This window comes from Corylus avellana, chromosome ca11, assembly GCF_901000735.1.
Source record: "Corylus avellana chromosome ca11, CavTom2PMs-1.0".
In the NCBI taxonomy this organism is placed as follows: Eukaryota; Viridiplantae; Streptophyta; class Magnoliopsida; order Fagales; family Betulaceae; genus Corylus; species Corylus avellana.
The window spans coordinates 4,129,645-4,150,002 of NC_081551.1; the positions used below are offsets into that span (position 1 = coordinate 4,129,645).

The following is a 20,358-nucleotide window of genomic DNA, read 5'->3' on the forward strand; positions in this document are numbered from 1 at the left end:
GAGGATCCTGTTCCAGAAGAATGGATGTGGCCCAGTATGCCTTGCCTAAAAGGAAAACTCATTTGATATTAGGGGGGAAATGTAAAATTAGTACATGTGGTTTATCTGATTTGCAATTAATTCCTCGTGGTATCAAAATGAACTCAAAGGTCATCGACATATGCAAAAAATATATATATATAATCCCTATAGTCAAATTCCGTTCACTGATTTAATAAATTCTGATAGTGTAAAACGTTAAAACCAATAAAATTGTGATGCTTATCTGATCTAACGGAATCTATTAAATTAATGGACGGAATTTGACTGTAGAGACTATATTGTTTTTTTGGCATACGTCAAGGACTTTTGAGTTCATTTTGATACCACAGAAAGTTAATTGTAAATCAAGTAAACTACGAGGACTAATTTTTAATTTTTTCCTTATGTTATACGAGGAAACTATAAATAACGGTTTTCAATTCCATGGATTTTTTATTTTGCCTAATTCCTTAGCCCAAACTCACACCTATGTGGAACCCATCGATTTTTTTAATTTGAGAAGGACCATGTTCTTTCCTTCGAGTTTTTGAACTGGGTTGGGATTCAAAAACCCATTTCCTGTTAATGCTACTAGAGCATGAATGTTTTATTGAAATAAAGGCCATGAATGTTATTAGAGCATCTCCGGACTCCGATGCTTCAAAGGGTTCATATCAGCTAAAATATAGCTAATATAAGCCCTTTTGGCTTACTGTAAAAATAGAGCGAATATAATAATATTAAGGATAATGGTTTACTTTTTTTGTTTTTTTATTGATTTCTCTCCTCCTTGTCTCCCTCTTAAAGAAAGTAAAAGAGTGGAATATATATATAAGACACACAGTAGGACACACAAATAGCTATTCCAGAACACTTAAAGACCCGTTAAAGAGAAGCATTTGGAAGTAAAAAGTCTTTAATTTTGTCAATAGAGACTGAGAATTGGTTAAAACATTTCGTTCTTCATATTGAATATCTGGTGGTGTAGGTCTAGAGTACCAAGTGAGGGCGTTAGGCGTTGGTCTAATCATTCTATTAACTTGGAATTCGTTAAATTGTTGTTCAATTTGTTGTAATTCTTGATCTATAGTTTGTTTAGATTCTGAACTTTGTGTTTCACTTCTTGTTTCATATGTGATTATTTGTTTGCCTTTTCGAATGACTTGGACCGTTCTAGAGGGGGAGGTTTCACTTTTAACATTTTCAAGTTGTTTTAGCTCGTTATTTTTGATATTTTCAAGTTGTTTTAGCATATTGTTGACCTTTTCAAGACAGATTTCTTCTTTATATTTTATTTTTAATGTTTTAGTAGGTGAAATTTTTAAGAGGGGTTGTTCGTAATAGGGTTTTTTCTTTTCAGTTTGAGTTTTAGTTAGGGGTGTAATTCTGTTTTCTATTCGGTCTAATTGTTTTCCTATAGTTATGAGGCTTTGGTTTGTGTAATTGTTTTGTTCCATGATCTTTTTTATTTCTTCATCTTTGGAAGCTTTAAAAGGGGAGGCTAAAATTTTTTATCCTTTAAAGTTTACAAAGATTGGTTCTTGTGGAGGGTGACTTGCTTCTATTATTGTTTTATCTTCCGCTTTTTCCCACTGGGTTAACATGTTTAATTTTTGATTTTCATAAATTTTTATAAATTCAAAGAATTTTATATGTAACTTATGTTCATTCATAAATTTTTCCCATTATGCAAAGACTTATTTTTTGTTCTTTTGTATATTTTAACTTATATTTTTCTCTTTTTTTCTGTATTCTTGGTAGAATTATAGTTTTTTATTAAGGGTTAGAGGTCTGAAGTAAATGGTTTACTTATAGCCATTAATTGTGGATGTAATATATATATATATATATATATTTGAGTTTTGAATAGCTAAAGGAGCCACTACAGCTGGAGATGCTAAGAGATTACATGTAGCAAAATTAAAGTTGAGCCCCACATACAAAAATCCTAGTTCCGCCCCTGCATATGACCACATTTTGTCTATTTTTTAGCAAAATATACATAAAATGAGTTATTTGAAAATCAGGCTATAGTCATGCAGCTAATTACAAAAATTAGAAACAGAAGCTGCAATTTGTAATCGGGTGAAAACTCATGGACTAATTTTGAATTTCCCCAAAAATTATAACTATGATCATACTCTCAAGTTTTGCATAAACTTACTAACCTTGTAAGCCCATATGTCGATTGTTCTTATTACAGAATGCAATGAAATTCAACTTCAACTGACAAGATTGTGCACTGCTCAAAGAAATAACGACACCCCATTCAAATGCTTATGAATTTGATAAAAGCAGCAGATGATTGGTGGGTACAAGTACACTTCTAAAAGATTCCTGCAACTCTTTCATTTACAATTTGCAATGCTTTGAACCAAATGAAAAATGTTCTCACTTGGGAGGGGGCTGATCTAACAACTTCCCTTAATGGTGACAGTCTACGATTGCTTCTTTTTAACTTGGTACGGGTATTTCTGGTGAATTGAAATGCTACAAACCACGAGTGGAAGAGCCACAAGACAATACAATGAAGGCGGTTTCCCTTCGAAAATGAACTGTAGCAAAGCCGTGACAAGAAGTGCAGAAACAATGACAAACCCCTGCAATCATGTTAGAAATAGCTTATACAATCAGCACCTTCATAATGGTAGTAGTTTTCTTGATAAATAAATTTTTTAAAAAGAATGTAGCAATAGTTTAAGAAACGGAAGGATTGATCCTCCCCCGTTATTCTTCCAAACATGTCTGCCAATTAGATATATCTGTTTGCCAACTATAGTCACCACCATTTATCAATTCTTACAGGAATCATCCAGTCGAAGTCTCAAAAGAATTATCCAAAAGTAGAATTTCCTAGTCCCATATTAGCATGAAGCCACAGGACTAAAGCTCAGTTTTTGCCACTGATACAGCAGAGCAGATCCAAGGTACCTTGGCTTTTCTATTCTTACAGTATGAATCATGTGGATTCAAGATGGCATGTATAAGTAATGAGATTAATTATTTTTCCTTTTTCTTTCTCTTTTCAATTAACCAGTCAATTTGTGACATAGACTTATAGAAACCTAATGGAAGACATGAAGAAATCAAATCACCACTCTTCTTATCATTGCAGGTTGCATGCTTAAATTACTCTACTGTTATGGAGTCAAACTTGCCTTTCTAACACCACCAGCATGGCTTGTAACTAGGCCAACAAGAATTCCTCCAAGCGCATTTAATATAACTGGAACCTGAAATGAAACAAAATTTTCAAATTGGTTTGAAGCTGAGCCACATCAATAATATATAATAGTAAGTGCAGTATCACGAGGACAATCATCACATATTTTTCCAGATTTAGTTTACATCAGCATCTATAATGCTTTGAGAACTTTGTATCTCTTTAGGTCTTCGTAAGGGCAGCTGAGAGGGTTCCTTTTCTTTTGGGCCTCTTTCTCTTTTTATTTCTTTTTCTCTTAATATTTTGTGGAACCACCGATGGGGTGGGGGGGAAGGGGGTTATAACAACAATAGATCTCCAAATCCCACACTATTTTCTGGTTGACTGTCACGCTGAACACTATCATCAATTCCAAAAGAAGTTTCAAACACCCAACCTCTTTGGCCTTCGCCTCATGGTGCCTACACCACATCATTGTATAACCAAGTCATTGGTGCCTCTTTCATTAATGAACTTAAAATATAAAACACCTTGAAAATTATGTTTGTTGATTAACTTTTTGGAAATTTCTAACGACCTTGCTGCAGCAAAAACTGTTCATAGATTGCAAGCAATCATGCATAGTAGTGCAGTATTCCCACAATTAATATATAAACAGATCAATTGACATTTTTGAGGTTCTACAATATAAACAAAATCCATGAGTTGAAGTAAGGGAGGAAGCAACTCCAAGGTGTATATGTAGCCCAAACACTAGAAGCATAAATATTTTAATTATCCAAAAAAAAAAAAAAAAAAAAAAAACTAGAAAACTATGTTCAACCTGTACTCAGCTAGTCAAAAAGCACAGTGAAGCCTACCTAGAAAATGAATAAAAGGAAAAAAGAGGTATATACCAACTACCACAGACCACTGCAAAGGTGAACTGTTGATGGATATACCCAGACTGAGAGAGGACAACAATTGAAAAGCATGTCGACCTAAAATTTTCTGCTTCAAACTGATAGCTATAAGCAAGATGGGAAACAGTTTACGATCATTGATGTGAACTGTAAATTCTTCTCTTTTTGGTCCTACAAACTATCAGATGGTTGTGGTAGTTCTCCACCTGAGTAAGTGCTCTTCAACAGAATCGATAGAAAGACCAGCATAAATATAGATTCAATTGGCATTGCTTTCTAATAGAGCAAGAAGATCATTACCAAAGTTAGAGGAGTCCAACCATAAAAGAATCCATGTTGTCTGATAGCTTCTCCATCTGGAGACTTAGAGGTGACGAGCAGCAAGCACATGCTTCCAACAAAAGACATTTCTAAAGTCATCAAGTATGATGAGTGTTTCTTTACCTATAACAAAAGGAAAATGTAATGGACAGGGAAGAATTTACAACACAATAGAATCACAGATTCTAAATACAGAAAAATAAATGTTTTACTAACCTGAGAAGCCCATTGACATAAGGCAGAAGCCAGTCCTGAGAGTACAGAAGCAACCAAAATAGGAATAATTCCATAAAATATTTTTTGATCAGCATTACCACTATTAGATCCTTTGCTAGAACCTTCACCAATGCTTAGAAGAACAGCTGCAACAATCAACAAAAATAGGGCTCCAATTTGTTGAATTGATTGCTTGTGCCTACACATTGTGTTCCCAAAAATCAGGCTTGAAGTTATTATCAGATACCACACAACCACTAGACTGCTGCATAACTAGAATATCTATAGAAACAGATGTATTATCATGGCATTTCTGGTCAAAGTTGCATAACATGTTTTTTGTCCCTTTTGCAATAGGATTAAAAATAATTTTTAAGTTATTTGTTTCACAAAATAACTGATGTTCTCATTAACAAAGATCAACATAATTACAAAATGTAAGTGCCTCTAGAAGATAATTTTCCATCTGTAAGAATTGTGGGAAAAAAGAAAATATACCACAGAACTCCAAATATGGACATTCTGTTCAAAGAATGAGCAATCCATTAACAATGGACAATGACAATACTGAATATTCATATCTCCCCTATATGTTGCTAATGAAAGGCAAAGTTGTCAAAGGAAGGTCAAACAAGTACTTAAAGTCTTAGACGGCAGAACTATCCTAAAAGCCACAAGAAAAAACACATTCTACAGGATCCTCGTAAGAGAATGAAATGGTAGCTGAAGAAGTCTTACAGCATCAACAAATGCCACTATAGGCTACTAGTGGACATCATTTGCATCGCTAATAAATAGATTATTCCACACCTTTCTTTGAACCTCATATCATGTCATTAAATGGTAAAGTGGGCACTAGGCAATTACCTACTGATCAAGTCATTTGCAAGTCTCAAAACAATCTTTCACTTAATATCCCACAAATTAAATTTTCAAATCCCAGTCACAATGGCGAAGCATATAGAAAAAATACAAAGAGATTTCTTGTGGGGAGGAGTAGGTGATGAATTCAAATTCCACTTGGTAAATTGGTCCAAGATTTGCATGCAAAAGGAGGCGGGGGGATTGGGGGTTAAGGAATTTGATTTAGTTGAATCGTGCTTTGTTAGGTAAATGGCTGTGGAGATTTGCCAATGAGGGAGATGCGTGGTGGAGGAAATTAGCAGAGGTTAAGTATGAGACGATGAGGGGTGGGAATGTGGAAATGTATTTGAAGGGGTTGGATACTTTTAAGCAGCATGTGCGATTTGAGGTAGGAAATGGGTCTCAAGTATTGTTTTGGCAGGATGTGTGGTGTGGGGAGTTACCTTTAAAGACTCTGTTTCCCGCTTTGTTCAACATTGCATGTGCAAAGGAGGCATGGGTGGAGGAGAATATGGAGACTGTAAATGGAGCTATTCATTGGAATGTGATGTTTATTCGACTGTTCACAACTGGGAGCTAGGCGAGGTTTCGAGATTTTTTGAATTGTTGTATTCCCAACAGGTAAGGCATGGTGGGGTGGATAAAATTTGCTGGATTCCCTCGAAGAGAAAATTTTTTGAGGTGAAGTCATTTTATAAGGTGAAGATTAATTCAAAACCGGTGGGGAAGAGTAAAGCTCCTTCGAGAGTGGCTTTTTTCGTATAGACGGTAGTGTTAGGGAAAATATTAACGCTGGACAATTTACGTAAGAAAAACATTATTGTGACGGAGTGGTGTTGTATGTGCAAGAAAAGTGGTGAATCTATTGATCATTTATTATTGCATTGTGAAGTTGCTTTCGAGGTATGAAACATGGTTTTTCAGATGTTTGGTGTTGCGTGGGTGATGCCGGGTAGGACGAAGGATTGCTTGGGAAGTTGGAGAGGGCAAAGGGGTAAGCGCTCAGTTTTGTAAATATGGAGAATGGCTCCTTTGTGTGTAATGTGGTGCTTATGGAGAGAAAGGAATGCACGGAGCTTTGAGGACCGTGAAACTGGACTTATAGAGTTGAAGAAAAGGGTGCTCCAAACACTTTTCTCATGGAGTATATTGTGGCATGCTTCGCAAGTGTCAACGCTTGTAGATTTTCTTGATTTTTGTGCGTCATTTCCGGTTTAAGGCTTGTATTTGTGGGCGCTTTAGTATTCTCCCTGTGTACATGGGTTGCGCCCCTTGCGCTTTTTATACATTGATATTACTTATCAAAAAAAAAAAAAAAATCTCACAAATTAAATGCAGCATAGCAAGAAAGCATCAGCCAAATGAACCTAAACCTTGTCTTAGTCTTGAGCTTCTGTTAATAATAGTCAATAAAAGGTTTTGTTGACATGGGGACTACTGAGAGAGATACCATACCTACCAAAACAACAGCAAGAAGAATTGAAAGAGATGCCATTCTGGGACATACCTCAAGATCAAGTATGTAAAAAAGGCAGTGAAAAGTATTTTTGTTTGGTTTAGAATCGAGAATGTGAGTGAATCAAGATTCTTGTAAGAAATCTGAAGTAGAATATTTTGCAGTGCATAAATAACTGCAGGAAGTCCTGATGCAGTCAATGCACCAACCAAAGTCCAGTCCTTGTATACTTTCTTTAAGCTGCCATCTTTTGCCATGAGATTTAGGGCACATACAACCTGAGAAATATATGAATAGTACATGTCTCTTTATCCGGAAATAATATAGCAACAACAACAACAATAACAATAATTTAAAGGGAATCAGGACAGATATGAAGAAGAAAATCATATCTAGTACAAGGATTACCTTTACTACCTCGCACATCAACACAAATGAAGTCACAATAACTTCTCGTCTGCAGAAAAAACCCATAATGAGAAAATGAAACTTGCACTTCATATGTGCATGCACCAGCAACCACTTCTTTATGATTTAAGGAAATAAAATTGAGCAAAAATGATTTAATTTCTTAAAAGCAATAAGCCTAGCCACCAATACAAGGAGGTGAGTAATTATATAGTACATGTTTCCATGAATGTAATAGGTAGTTCTTCACAAGTGATAATAAAAAAAAAATACTAACTTAATGATATACTACTATGAACTTCGATGCTTTCAACATTCAGAAATTGAGTACAAAAAAGTTAAAAGTTTGTGAATGATTTTAAAAAAAAGTGATTTTTCTTGACCAGCAGCAAGAAAACTACAAGAGTAAATTATCTGACAATGCAAACGTCAAAGAAACAAATTAGACTATGTTAATTGTTCCCATGGGTGGAACGTGAGGTCATACATTCGATCCCATACAAGTACCTGAGTTAATAAAAGCAAACAAAACCAAAAACAAAGAACAAATATTTAGAAGATGAGCACAAATAGCTGATACCGTGTAGCAAAAAACACATGGGATCAAACATGTATACAGTATACTGAATAGCAACTCTAGGGTCCTTAATCCTTGTTACATAGCAAGAGTTTGTCTGGTATCTATAAAGCCTACCATTTAACAAAAGCAGCTTCAAAATCCAAATCCAAATCGTGAAGATAGCTCCAATATGGCAACAAAATCACCATTTCCTAAACCCTAAAACCAAGTAATGTACTATATTTCTCAATCCAATCCCAAATTTCAAAAAATCTACGCCTACTGTTGCCTACAATTCAAATAGCACCAACAAAAAGCCACAGTAAAGAAACAAAAAAAATAATAATAATAAATAACAAATTTCTGAAACGTTATTCTCTAAATGGAATCATAGTGATCAGCATGTTGAGTTGGTTGAAGAATAAGCGGATGTACCTGGTGAAGCGCTTGGAGATCAAAGGCTGAGCTCCATATTGCAGGGTGAGCAGGACCGAGTAGAGCCACACCCACGCGTCCGGCTTCTCCGAGCTCCGTGTGGATTTTTGTGGTTTGGTCGCCACCGCCATTATTGGCGACACCGAAAGATTGTTCAAGGTTTATTGTCTTTTGCTTTTAGCTGGCGGAAGAAAGGTAAGGAATATGCGAAAAGAAGATGGGACAACGGTATTTCTTTCCATGCTTACGAAAGCACAATTTTGTTCATTTTTTTCTTCTTTATAGACCTACTTTTGCACGCGCGGATTTAAATGATCTAATTTTCGCAGCTCTGTTAAATAAATTGAAGTTTTTTTATTTTTTAATCGAAACTCTTTTTTCTTTTCTTTTCTTTTTTTTTCAAAAATAAAATAAATGTTTTTTTTTTTCTAGCGACGAAAAAATAACGAAATACGATACTTTTAATATTTATTCAGAACTTTTATGGTATATATCTATAATAAAAATATGAAGGCACGTTTACTTAGGTGCTACACATTTAATATTTATTCAAAAAATACATTTAAGTATGGTATATATTTATAATAAATGGATACATATTATATTTTATAACGTGATCTTCCTTAAAAAAATAAATAAATAAATAAAACTTTGTAAATGAGCCAATCTTGAAATAAATTGCTCGTTTATGGAAATGCTCAATGAAAAGTATAGGAAATGGATGGAAATGACTACTTTTTTAATCATCTAACCCACAATCTTACAAGCCAACAAAAAAAAAAAAAAAAAAGGAAAAAATATATTAAACACCCCCAAAGTTTCACTACGATTTCACTTTTACTTCTAATGTTTAAAAATTGGTAAGATATCCCCGATAAATATATATAGATATATATAAAAAACCGATTAGGGGTGGTTACGCCAAGTGGAAGTCTCTCGGCCACCCCATTTGGCCCATTGGGGTGGCCAAACTACCCATTCTGGCTATATTGGGGTGGGTCGGCCACCACCTTGGTCAAATGGGGGTAGTGAGGCCATCCCAAAGGATTTGGAGTGGTTTCGGCCACCCTCATTTGACCTCTTGGAGCTCATGGGCCATCTTTTGTGAGAGAAAACAAAAATTATTAACAGAGTGGTTACAGTGAAATTTGAGAAACTTAGTTGGGGTATACATAGGGCTCGTTTGGTTTGTAGAATATGTATTCCATTAAGAAATTGAATAGTTATTACTGAAAATATAGAAGAATGTAATTGAATAGTTATTTATATTATTTAATTTGGTAACAACACATATGATCTAACTGGAATTAAATCAAAATTACTAAAAACCCGCCACATTATTATTATTTTTTTCAATTCATATTAAAAAATAAAAAAATAAAAAACCTAAAAAATAGTGAGTGGCCGCAACCACCCATAGAGCAAATCGGGTGTGGCGGTAGCCACCTAGAGTTGCCGCGAGAGTGGTCGCACCACTTCCAGACGCCTTGGGGGTGGTCTCGTGAGGTGTACAAGGGTGGTGCGACCACCCCCGCCTCTTTTATGGGGTGGTTCGGCCACCCACTTTAATTTTCATATTTTACTTTTTTTTTTTTTTTTTTTAAAGTTTAAAAAATAATATGAGTGTTTGTAAAAAATGTATTTAATTCCTTAAAGAACAGCTATTCCTCTCATTTGTTAAAGGAATAACTACTCTTGTGGGTAAGAGATTAGTTATTCTCACAAAAATAATTATTCATAGGAATAAACCTTTACTAAACAAAAAAAATGACTATTCAATAAAAATAGAAATTCTATTACGGGGGTCTATTCTACAAATCAAACAAGTCTTTATTCCCATTTTTTTACACCAATCTTTCTACACTCATCACATATAACTTTTAAAACCACCAAATTTTAAAAAATACATACAAAGATGATTGGAAGATGGTTAGAAGGATGGTGTTTAGCATTTCTTTAATAAATACCACCATTAGTTGGTAGTTGGATCTTAATGCAATAGTGGTCTTAAAAGGTACCTATGACTTATAGCCTATAGGTTTTAAAAGCGACTTATAGCCTATAGGTGAGAAAACATGGGTGTTAAAACTGAGAATAATTCTGGCGAAATAAATGAGGGCTCTAAAAAGGTGCCTACAATCATTAAAACTTCAAGCACGCGCTTAGGATTAGGATGGACCCATAAATATAATGCCCTAAGTAAGAAAATCTGTGGGAGATTCTTCAGAGGGATACCGAGAGAGAATCTTGAGTGGGCTGTGTCATTTTTTTTTTTAAAAAAATAAAAAATAAAAATGTTAACAAATAATTTAAACACATAATACTCTTAAAAATATAAAAATAATTTTTATACTTTTATTTAAATAAAAAACAAAAAAGCACACCCAAAATACATAAACAAATAAAAGTATTTATGAATAGTAAGTCTCACGTTTATTTTTTATTAATTGAGACCAAACTAAATAAAAGATTACAAATAACTCCAAGTAAATGTGATACAATAGGTTTCAATCATTTTGGTGAAATACAAAATGATGTCATAGTTACCATAATGTTAATTGAGATGAAGATTATCTACAATTTTTATGATATCTTACCATGTATGGTTTTTAAATTTTAATTATTTAATTTTCAAATAATAATCAAGATAAAAAAAAAAAACCTATACATAATGAAATAGTCTAAAAATAGCCATCTTCTTCCCAATTTAGCTTCACTTGACAGTATTTAAGGATAACTCAATTGGTTGAATAACATGTTTTATGAAGTAGAATTAAGATTTTCTTCTTTTCTGAATAACTAATTGAATACTCTTCCCTACAGATTCATCTAAACCGAATAAGATCCTGTTCTCATAAAGTGGAGCTTATTAGATCCAATTATTCTTCCCCGTTTCCCACACTTCATGAGGACAAGTCCGGAAAAAAAAAAAAAAAAAAAAAAAAATTTTACTAGGACTCGAATCCTAGATTCCGGACCAAAAGAACCGGGCCCGAAACCCTAGGAGTTTATTATTTGGAATCTTTTGAAAATTGGTCAGAATCAATCAACGGCCGTGATCGACAGAACTAAATACAAAAAAAAAAATCCCACCTGCTTCCCTAGCAGCCTCCATTGTCATTTGCTTACCCTTTCTTCTCTCTGGCGTGCTCAGACTCAGTCAGAGAGAAAAAGCGAGCAAGCGAGAGAGAGAGAGCATTCTCCGCCGCCAGCCATGTGTGGAATACTGGCGGTCTTTGGTTGCACTGACAACTCTCAGGCCAAACGCTCCCGTATCATTGAATTGTCTAGGAGGTCATTTCTCTTTTTTGTTTTTGTGCAAATTTTCTTAATTTGTTTTGGATGTGGATGATTTTGGTCGAACTCAAAATGTGCACGATTTAGATGTTTTATTTCCTATGATTCACATTGTTTGGGTTGTAATTAGTTTCGTTGGTTGAGAGTGAGGTTGAATGAATCGAAGCAAACCTGTTGTCCGTGCTATTTCTATCGTTTCAAGGCTATATATGCAATACCCACCATTTCTATCACTGCATGTGATTTGTAGCAATTGATTTTGCTCCTTCTAATGCCAAGTCATTTTTTTTCAAGTGGGTTTTTTGTGCTTAAAGAATTCGTTGACAGTTTGGATAAAACAAAAGGGGATATGTTCATGACGTTGGTTCCATAGTAAGTTCATTGGGGCTTTTTTTTTTTTTCATAAGTTCATTGAGCTTGTGGTAGAATGATGTTACTTTAGTGATGCAAGGATGCTAATTAATTATCCCAAAAAGAAAAAGGAAGTTTTGGATGCTGATTTGTTTTTTCTAATGCCTTCTAAATTTTGCTTCGAAAGCACACCGAGTGAACAGTTCGTTTTACAATTATGGCATAACTTTGAAGTTTGCCTTAACCCAAAATGCAAAATTTCTTTAATTGTGATAATTATTTGTATTTTTTTGATGTGGGATGCAAAGCAATTTTTTTTTTCTTCTTTTTTTCATTTTGTTTATGGGAAAGAATGAAATGCCTAATAGAGTGATTTGAAAGTGTAGGTTGCGCCATAGAGGTCCTGATTGGAGTGGTCTGCATTGTCATGAGGATTGCTATCTTGCTCATCAACGATTAGCTATTGTGGACCCTGCTTCTGGAGATCAGCCACTTTACAATGAAGACAAGACGGTTATTGTCACGGTATATCTTCTTTAAGCGTAATGCTCTATAGATTGCAAGTACTATTGGTTTTAACCTAAATGGGATAGAATCATAACTCTGTGATGTAGTTCTACACTTTGATTAGTGTTTCTTAAAGAATTGGTGGAAACCTTTTCTTAATATTGCAAAACCTCATTTCAGAGTTTTGGTGCTTTGTTCTTAGGTTAATGGTGAGATATATAACCACAAACAACTAAGAGAAAAGCTGAAGTCCCATCAGTTCCGAACTGAAAGTGACTGCGAAGTGATTGCTCATCTTGTAAGTAATTGAGAGACTGGAGATCTTGTGTCCACAGTTCTTGCCCATCTTGAAAGCAATTGAGAACTTAGCCACTTATCTTTTTCAGTATGAAGAGTATGGTGAAGATTTTGTGGACATGTTGGATGGCATGTTCTCCTTTGTCCTTCTCGACACCCGGGATAAAAGTTTTATTGCGGCTCGTGATGGTATTGGTATTACCCCACTTTACGTTGGCTGGGGTCTCGATGGTACGTAATTTCATCCTTGCATAAAGAATGCTCTTTTCTCCTAGGATCTGGGTTGACACATTGTTAATTGTTGTAGCTGTCATTTCTCATATATCAAGGTCCTTTTCTACACATTTCTTTTATTACTTTTAATATTATTTCTATGTGAATTGTTCTTACATGCAAATGAATGAGAAAAACCATTTGATGAGTAGCATTCTAGTGTGTTGGACATGAATCATATCTTTGTATATAGACCTGGTAGGTGAATGTCCCAAGCATTATATGATTTTGCTTGGCTCCCAATCTTAAAGAACTTTTTTTATTGCTATTTTTTTTTTTTTTTTTAAAAGTTAGGGTCATGTTTATTGTTGATACTCTAATACTTGCACATTATAAGAAACATTATGGTGTTAGACATGGTTTGCGTTCTTATGCTCATATCTTATCTTTTAGTCTATGTTGATCTTATAAGACCTCTAGAATGCATACATCTCTTTAATATGTTTATTTCCATTTCATTTTGTATGCCTTTATGATTTACTTGTTTGAGTGAAGCCTTATTGATTTTATAATGTACTCCGTTGTTAATCTCAACAATTTTCTTCCGCTACTTTGACATTCTTTCCTGTTCTTGATTAACTATATTTTGTTTATTTGTTTATATGTTTTAAGTGTAAATTGCAGTAAAGTGGTTAGTCACAATCTTTGTTGATTTTGATCATTGCTAATTCGTGGGTTATGTTGACATGTATGATGTGATTTATTATGAAAAAAATCTACAATGCTCATATACTTAGGAAGCTGTTATTTCCTTCACTTAAGCAAGATCTTACATTAGCTATAATTTAATTCAACCCAATTTTGGCTCTCAACTCATATGCAAACTTTTATTTAGTACTTTATCTAGAGCTATTTCATTTTGTATTTTGTTTTTCTAAATCTTAGTAAGGAGTGTATACTTGAATTAGTGTATTGCTTGTTTCATTACAGGATCGGTATGGTTTGCCTCAGAAATGAAGGCTTTGAGTGATGATTGTGAAAGATTCACGTCTTTTCTTCCTGGGCATATATATTCTAGCAAACAGGGTATGCATCTATGAAGTTAGTGAATAACATTTTTTTTTTTAATGTTATTTTTATTTATTTTTTATTTTTTTAAGAAATATTAAGTGAAGTATTGGCTATACATTCTCAAATTGATGGACCAGTCTTTGTTCTGGGTTGGCTCGAAATTCTTAAATCTGTTTTGGATTTCTGAAGACAAAATATCTTCAGCTCCAAATTTTTATGTTGATAATGATCATTGTTGACATCTTTTATGGAATGTTCGCAAAGATTACTCTGAAAAATTCATATTTATACTGTTAATTGTAAAATGTGTTTATTCTGTTAATGGTTTTTGTATGAATTTATGATACTTTTTATTCCATAAAAATGTCTGTTCTACCGTGATAGGTAGTGAAATGAAGGAACAAGTAAATGATATGCTTTTCTTTTACATGGGGAACTCAAGACATTCTTCAAAAATTGTCAAAGCTTTTAAAGGATTTGTGGTTACGCTTTGAAATTCTATGATACCATATGCTTTTTGATTTTGGCTGTAAAAATTCAAAAAATTACTTCTAATTTTTATTATTATTTTTTATATTTGTGTGAAAAAGATAAATCTAAACTTTTTATGCATTACTCAAGTTTTTTAGATGTGGTATGAGCTGCTTATAGTATAATCTGTGACATGTTTGCAGGAGGGTTTAGAAGATGGTACAGCCCACCGTGGTATTCAGAGAAGATACCCTCAACTCCATATGATCCCATGCTCTTACGTGAGGCCTTTGAGAAGGTATGCTCTGGACTTGTGCTTGTTTAAACTTTATTTCTTTTATTTTTGTTTTTAACTTGTTATTGGCAATTAGTTTATCCCTTTCTTGTATTTGTGGTTGTTAGACGTGCATTGCAGAGATTATGATACTGATGTAGAAGTCTTTCCTTTTGATTGACTAAACATTTCTCTTATACTTTGCCTCTTATGAGGATAATTCGTGTGTTGGGTTGGATTCTTTTGGTTGTTACTGATTTTCTATTTTAGCCAACATCCGTGCACCTTTATTGTCATACCACATGATTACTTAGTGTTTCTAACTTCATTCTTTTGTTTTTGGGTCTCAAATTCATGCAGGCTGTGGTAAAGAGACTTATGACGGATGTACCATTTGGTGTGCTTTTGTCTGGAGGTCTGGACTCCTCACTTGTTGCTGCTGTGGCTGGCCGCCATTTGGCAGAAGCAGGAGCTGCTTTTCAGTGGGGATCACAGTTGCACACCTTTTGCATTGGTTTGAAGGTCGTAATACTTTTCTCGTGTTAGACAGTCTAGCTTGGTCCTTCATCTTTTCTGTTTTTACCAAAAACTGGGGTCTTAGTGCTTTTAGTGGTATCTGTAGATTATATCTGCTATGAGGGCGCTGACTTGGATTTGGAGTGTGACCTCTGTACAGGGTGTTAATTTGTAATGCAGAACAAAGTGAAATGACTTGTTATTGATGCCTTAATTGTTTGTCTTGCATGTGCAAAGTTTGGTGTGTCTGGCACACAAAGTGGCTATTTTTTTGAGTTTTTTGTTACATGTTACTAGGTTATTTTCCTGTAATTGAGTTTTTGTAAGATTTTTGCTTCTGGATTATGTTCTACAAATATAAATGCTACATTTTCATTTTGAAATATTCAGGGTTCTCCGGATCTAAAAGCTGCCAGAGAGGTGGCAGATTATCTTGGAACTCGTCATCATGAGTTCTACTTCACTGTTCAGGTAATCACTCTTTTTGTTTTTGGGAAAAGACTTGGATATGTTAAGTGCATCCCAAGTATTTAAATAGTAAGTGTCTCTTCTCTTTGGCATATCAGGAAGGCATTGATGCACTTGAGGAAGTCATTTACCATATTGAAACATATGATGTGACCACTATCAGAGCTAGCACGCCAATGTTTCTTATGTCTCGAAAAATTAAATCTTTGGGAGTGAAAATGGTTCTTTCTGGGGAAGGTTCAGATGAAATTTTTGGAGGTTACTTGTACTTCCACAAGGCACCTAACAAGGAGGAGTTGCACCGAGAAACATGTCAGAAGGTATCCTGCTGTATCTTTTTCTGCTTTTTGTTGTGGATGATGCATGTGCAGAAGATTGCTGGATTCTATTGTACTATGATGTTATTGTTTCAAGTTGTTTGATGGCTTCTGTGATTTTGCCACAGATTAAAGCTCTTCATCTTTATGACTGCCTGAGGGCCAATAAATCAACTTCGGCTTGGGGTGTTGAGGCTCGTGTACCCTTTTTAGATAAAGAATTCCTCAATGTTGCTATGAGCATTGATCCTGAGTGGAAAATGGTATAACACTTATTGGCTTTTGCTCTACTCTGCTTCCCAATTTTTAAACTGCGAGCAGTTCAAATACATCATGCAAGGATAGTGGCTACAAACATATAAAACAAAGCTAAAAAGGGAATGCATTAAATAGGAACTTACCTAATAGCAGAGTTTGCCATTGCCAATTATATCTTAAGCCTTGGTGCATATCATTACATGATACAATGTTTGATTTACCTGGGTCACTTTCTGTGCCCTGGTTCCCTTCTATATGGGCCACTGTATTTGCATATGCATCATGAGTTCCCTTAATTAATGTGTCTTGGGGTGTGGTTATCTTTACTCTTAGGTCCAAGAAATATCCTAGTATTTGGTGCTTGTTTCTGTATTGGCACCTGATGCATCAAATAGTGTGAGGTCTCTAGAAAAACTCTAATGTCCATTTATGATGTCAAATGAAACACTGTTCTGAAATTTGTACATCTACCTCCCCCCCCCACTGCGGTGAATTTATACCTATTTTCCATATATTTCTATTGACAGGTCAGGCCTGATCTTGGAAGAATTGAGAAGTGGATCTTACGCAATGCATTTGATGATGAAGAGAACCCATATTTGCCAAAGGTTTGGAATTATGTGCCTTTTCTACATTCAAGGCCATTGTGCCAGTCAATCCTAATGTGGACTACCTTTTTACATGTTCTGTTTGTTTTATTTCCGTTTATCAGTCCTATTGGATGGTTCGTGTATTTCACATGACTTTTCTGGTTATTTAATTCATGTTGCTTTTAACCACGCGGTCATGGTTGCAATTACCACAGACCACGGTTTACATAATTGTTGTTTTAAATTTTTTTTAAAAAAGTTATTTAATTAATGTTGCCATGGAAGACTTGTTGAAGTATTCATTTTTTTTTTTTGGTTATAGAATATATTGTACAGGCAGAAGGAACAGTTCAGTGATGGCGTTGGGTACAGTTGGATTGACGGCTTGAAGGATCATGCAAACAAACAAGTATGTGTCATTTGAACTTGTGGAATGGTGATATAACTTGGATTCTTCATTGTCATGCTGCAGTCTTTCATTTTGGAACCAGAACTGTGCCTAACTTTGTTTGACATTCCAGCTCAAGAAACATAAGAGATGCTTATTTGTTGGTCATATGATTGTTTCTTATTTTTCTATTTATTACTGGCCAGGTAACGGATGCAATGTTGATGAATGCGAGCTTTGTTTACCCTGAAAATACTCCTACCACAAAGGAAGCATACTGCTACAGAACTATATTTGAGAAGTTCTATCCTAAGGTTCGTGTTTGCATGTTTTCAATGTGCATAAGAGTTGGGTAGATTTTGTTTCTTTGCCCCCGTTTATTAATATCTGTAGTTATCTACTGGCTAGTGGCATAAGATGTTCCTCCATGCTCTATTTTGATAGGCAATGTCGGAGTTGCTGTTCAAAATTTTCAAAATTTCCTCTCTTTTCCTAGAGCTTATTTTCAATCAAATAGAGAATCATTTATCTTCTGAGTGTTGCCTCCTGGCTTTTGTGTGCATTTTTTTGTAAATTTAATTACAAATATTTATTTTTGATTTGCGATTTGTTGAACAGAATGCTGCTAGGTCAACAGTTCCTGGCGGCCCAAGTGTAGCATGCAGTACAGCAAAAGCTGTGGAATGGGATGCTGCATGGTCAAAAAATCCTGACCCATCTGGTCGTGCAGCACTTGGTATTCATGAGGCTGCCTATGAGGAAGAAGTGGATGCCAAGGATCCCAATCTGATGAATGGCTCCAAACAAAAACTACAAGCGCTTGCAGACAAAGCTACAACAATTGTTTGACTGAGGACTTTGTGTTATTATTTCACGTGATTGCCGACGAAAATAGTTCTTGATGAGATTGGTACCGGATTTCTTGTTGACTCTCAATTCCTTGTAATATGCACCAAATCCAACCAGCGAAAGCTTTTTTGCATTAGATAATATAGTTAGTAACACACCTCTTTCTGCTATTGTGACAGATCCTGCACCAAAAGGCTTAGTGGTTATGAAGTTCCCCTTTGTTTTACATCAATAAAGCTGTTGCTGAACTGTTTGTTTGTTTTTTTTTTGTGTGTGTGCAGATTACTCTTATCGTTTTCAAGCCTAACAACTTCATCTAGTCCCTTTGGTATCTTAATGGAATTTCTTTTTGGATATGAAATCTAATTTTACGATCTCCTAGCATGCGTTTGACCTTGTTCCAAAAGACTTCAATCATAATTCTGGTTCTACACATACGAAAAGCACTCCTTTTCTTTTTGTTGACATTTATGTTATGAGTAAGCACCAAATCTATGAATGTTTCGAACACTTTCATAACATATTATAAAATAAATGTACATAATTTAATATATACAATTAGATTCATATATCTAAATAAATCACAAATTCACTAGTCTATAACTCTACTTTCCCTGTAACATGTTACAAAACAAATCCACTTCATGATCGCATTGGCAATACGCACAACACATAAACTTAGCATTCTCATCTTCTATATAGTCGCCGGAATGCCATCTTGCCTTTTTCGTCGCCAAAGAATTTGGCGTCCTCCCGTAGTTGTTGCATGTTTCTATATGACAATAAGGCTCTTGATCTCTAACAATGTTATTGTTGATCCACATGCTTCGAACATAGTCTTTTACTCTCCTTCGACATTCTTTTATTCTTGAGCCTCTTAGCTCGCAAGTAATTAAAGAAGAGAGAAGCTGCAAGCCCTGTTGCTTTAATTGACCCCCAGAACAAATTAAAATAAGACCATATATATACGACGCTTCAACATGCCCCTTTCTAGATGCTTTCTCCAAGAACTCAAGCCCCAATCCTTGATCCTTAGAACTGAAGTACCCACATATGCCTTCTCTAAATAATGCATCTGGGTTTTCACTCTTTTTACAACGTCTTAAGAGTGACGAAACCTCATTTTTCGTGTACCAAACGAGTGGAAGCTCCTTCAACGAGACGTGTTGAAAGATGTAATCATCCTCTGCCAACCCGTGAAAATCCTTGCAACTTGACTTAATGTTTAGAAGGTCGGTGAACGAAGCTGATGCAATCTTGGCAAGAACTTCCATCAACAAGTCATTTGGGAGAGATTTTATGCCGACCTTGCGCTGCTCTCTTCTCTTTCCCGTTGGCTTTGAAACACCCGGCGAGGAAAACATCATAGCAAGAAAGAAACGAAGAGGACCGTTTAATGGGAATTAGAACGATTACCCGACCCAAAAGCAAGTTTGAATAAAAACTCCAGATATTTGTGGTTAAGAAAAAGGATCCTATATATAGAGTTGTGACGTCTTCCTATGCTTACACGTCATAATACTAGTCCATGCCGGTTTAGGATAGAGCCAAAGCCAATTCCTTTTCCTCAATGAATTAGGACAGCAGACAAAATAGAATTTCCTCTTGTCCAGGAACTCCTATGATATTTCGGGAACCGACATGTCCGTGGCGGAGGTGGACTGATGACTTTGGGAAAATACAAATTTATTCCTCACAAAATAATCAAAATTCAAATCCCTCTATTAAGTAATGATTTTTAGCACACCGGCGTGATTAAACAGTAAGCACGCCGGTGTTAAAATTTTATTATTATTATTTTCTTATTTTTTTTATTATTTAAATATTATTTTAATAATATTTTATAATATTTTAATACTAACGTATTTATTGTTCAAGCACACCGGTGTACTAAAAATTACTATTCCTATCTACTTTCTATCGGTCTCTCTATTTTTTAAATAATTTACTACTTTTTTTTTAATTAATTGTGATTTATTTTTGTAACTGAAATTCGGTATGTTATTATTAATTATGGGTTCTTTGAAGCACTTAGAGCATTTATATTCGGCTTAACAAATATTTAGTTAAAAAATATATTTTTCTATTTTAACTATCCACTTTTTCAAATCCATCCGGCTTAACATTTTAGTTATTACTTCCACTT

At 34.8% G+C, this 20,358-nt stretch overlaps 3 protein-coding genes across 3 annotated transcripts; 1 reads left to right on the plus strand and 2 right to left on the minus strand.

Annotated features, from left to right (window-relative positions):
- Positions 1-2,132: 2,132 nt before the first annotated feature.
- LOC132166300 (UDP-N-acetylglucosamine transporter ROCK1) lies at positions 2,133-8,590 on the minus strand. The gene is made up of 7 exons (XM_059577097.1): positions 8,346-8,590; positions 7,352-7,400; positions 6,995-7,221; positions 4,624-4,822; positions 4,387-4,530; positions 3,180-3,254; positions 2,133-2,621 (listed from the first exon to the last, which is right to left on the minus strand). The coding sequence occupies exons 1-7, from the start codon at positions 8,474-8,476 to the stop codon at positions 2,460-2,462; spliced, it is 987 nt and encodes a 328-aa protein (XP_059433080.1). The 5' UTR covers positions 8,477-8,590; the 3' UTR covers positions 2,133-2,459.
- A 2,835-nt stretch (positions 8,591-11,425) lies between these two features.
- On the plus strand, positions 11,426-18,470 carry LOC132165682 (asparagine synthetase [glutamine-hydrolyzing] 2). Its single transcript, XM_059576343.1, has 14 exons — positions 11,426-11,639; positions 12,380-12,518; positions 12,703-12,798; positions 12,887-13,028; positions 14,001-14,096; positions 14,756-14,850; positions 15,187-15,348; positions 15,733-15,813; positions 15,909-16,130; positions 16,256-16,390; positions 16,913-16,993; positions 17,298-17,384; positions 17,570-17,677; positions 17,982-18,470. The coding sequence occupies exons 1-14, from the start codon at positions 11,560-11,562 to the stop codon at positions 18,210-18,212; spliced, it is 1,755 nt and encodes a 584-aa protein (XP_059432326.1). The 5' UTR covers positions 11,426-11,559; the 3' UTR covers positions 18,213-18,470.
- Positions 18,471-18,816: 346 nt separating this feature from the next.
- On the minus strand, positions 18,817-19,816 carry LOC132166690 (putative F-box protein At1g67623). The gene has a single exon (XM_059577555.1). It carries the CDS (start codon positions 19,577-19,579, stop codon positions 18,818-18,820), a length of 762 nt encoding a protein of 253 aa, XP_059433538.1. The 5' UTR covers positions 19,580-19,816; the 3' UTR covers position 18,817.
- Between the last annotated feature and the right edge of the window lie 542 nt (positions 19,817-20,358).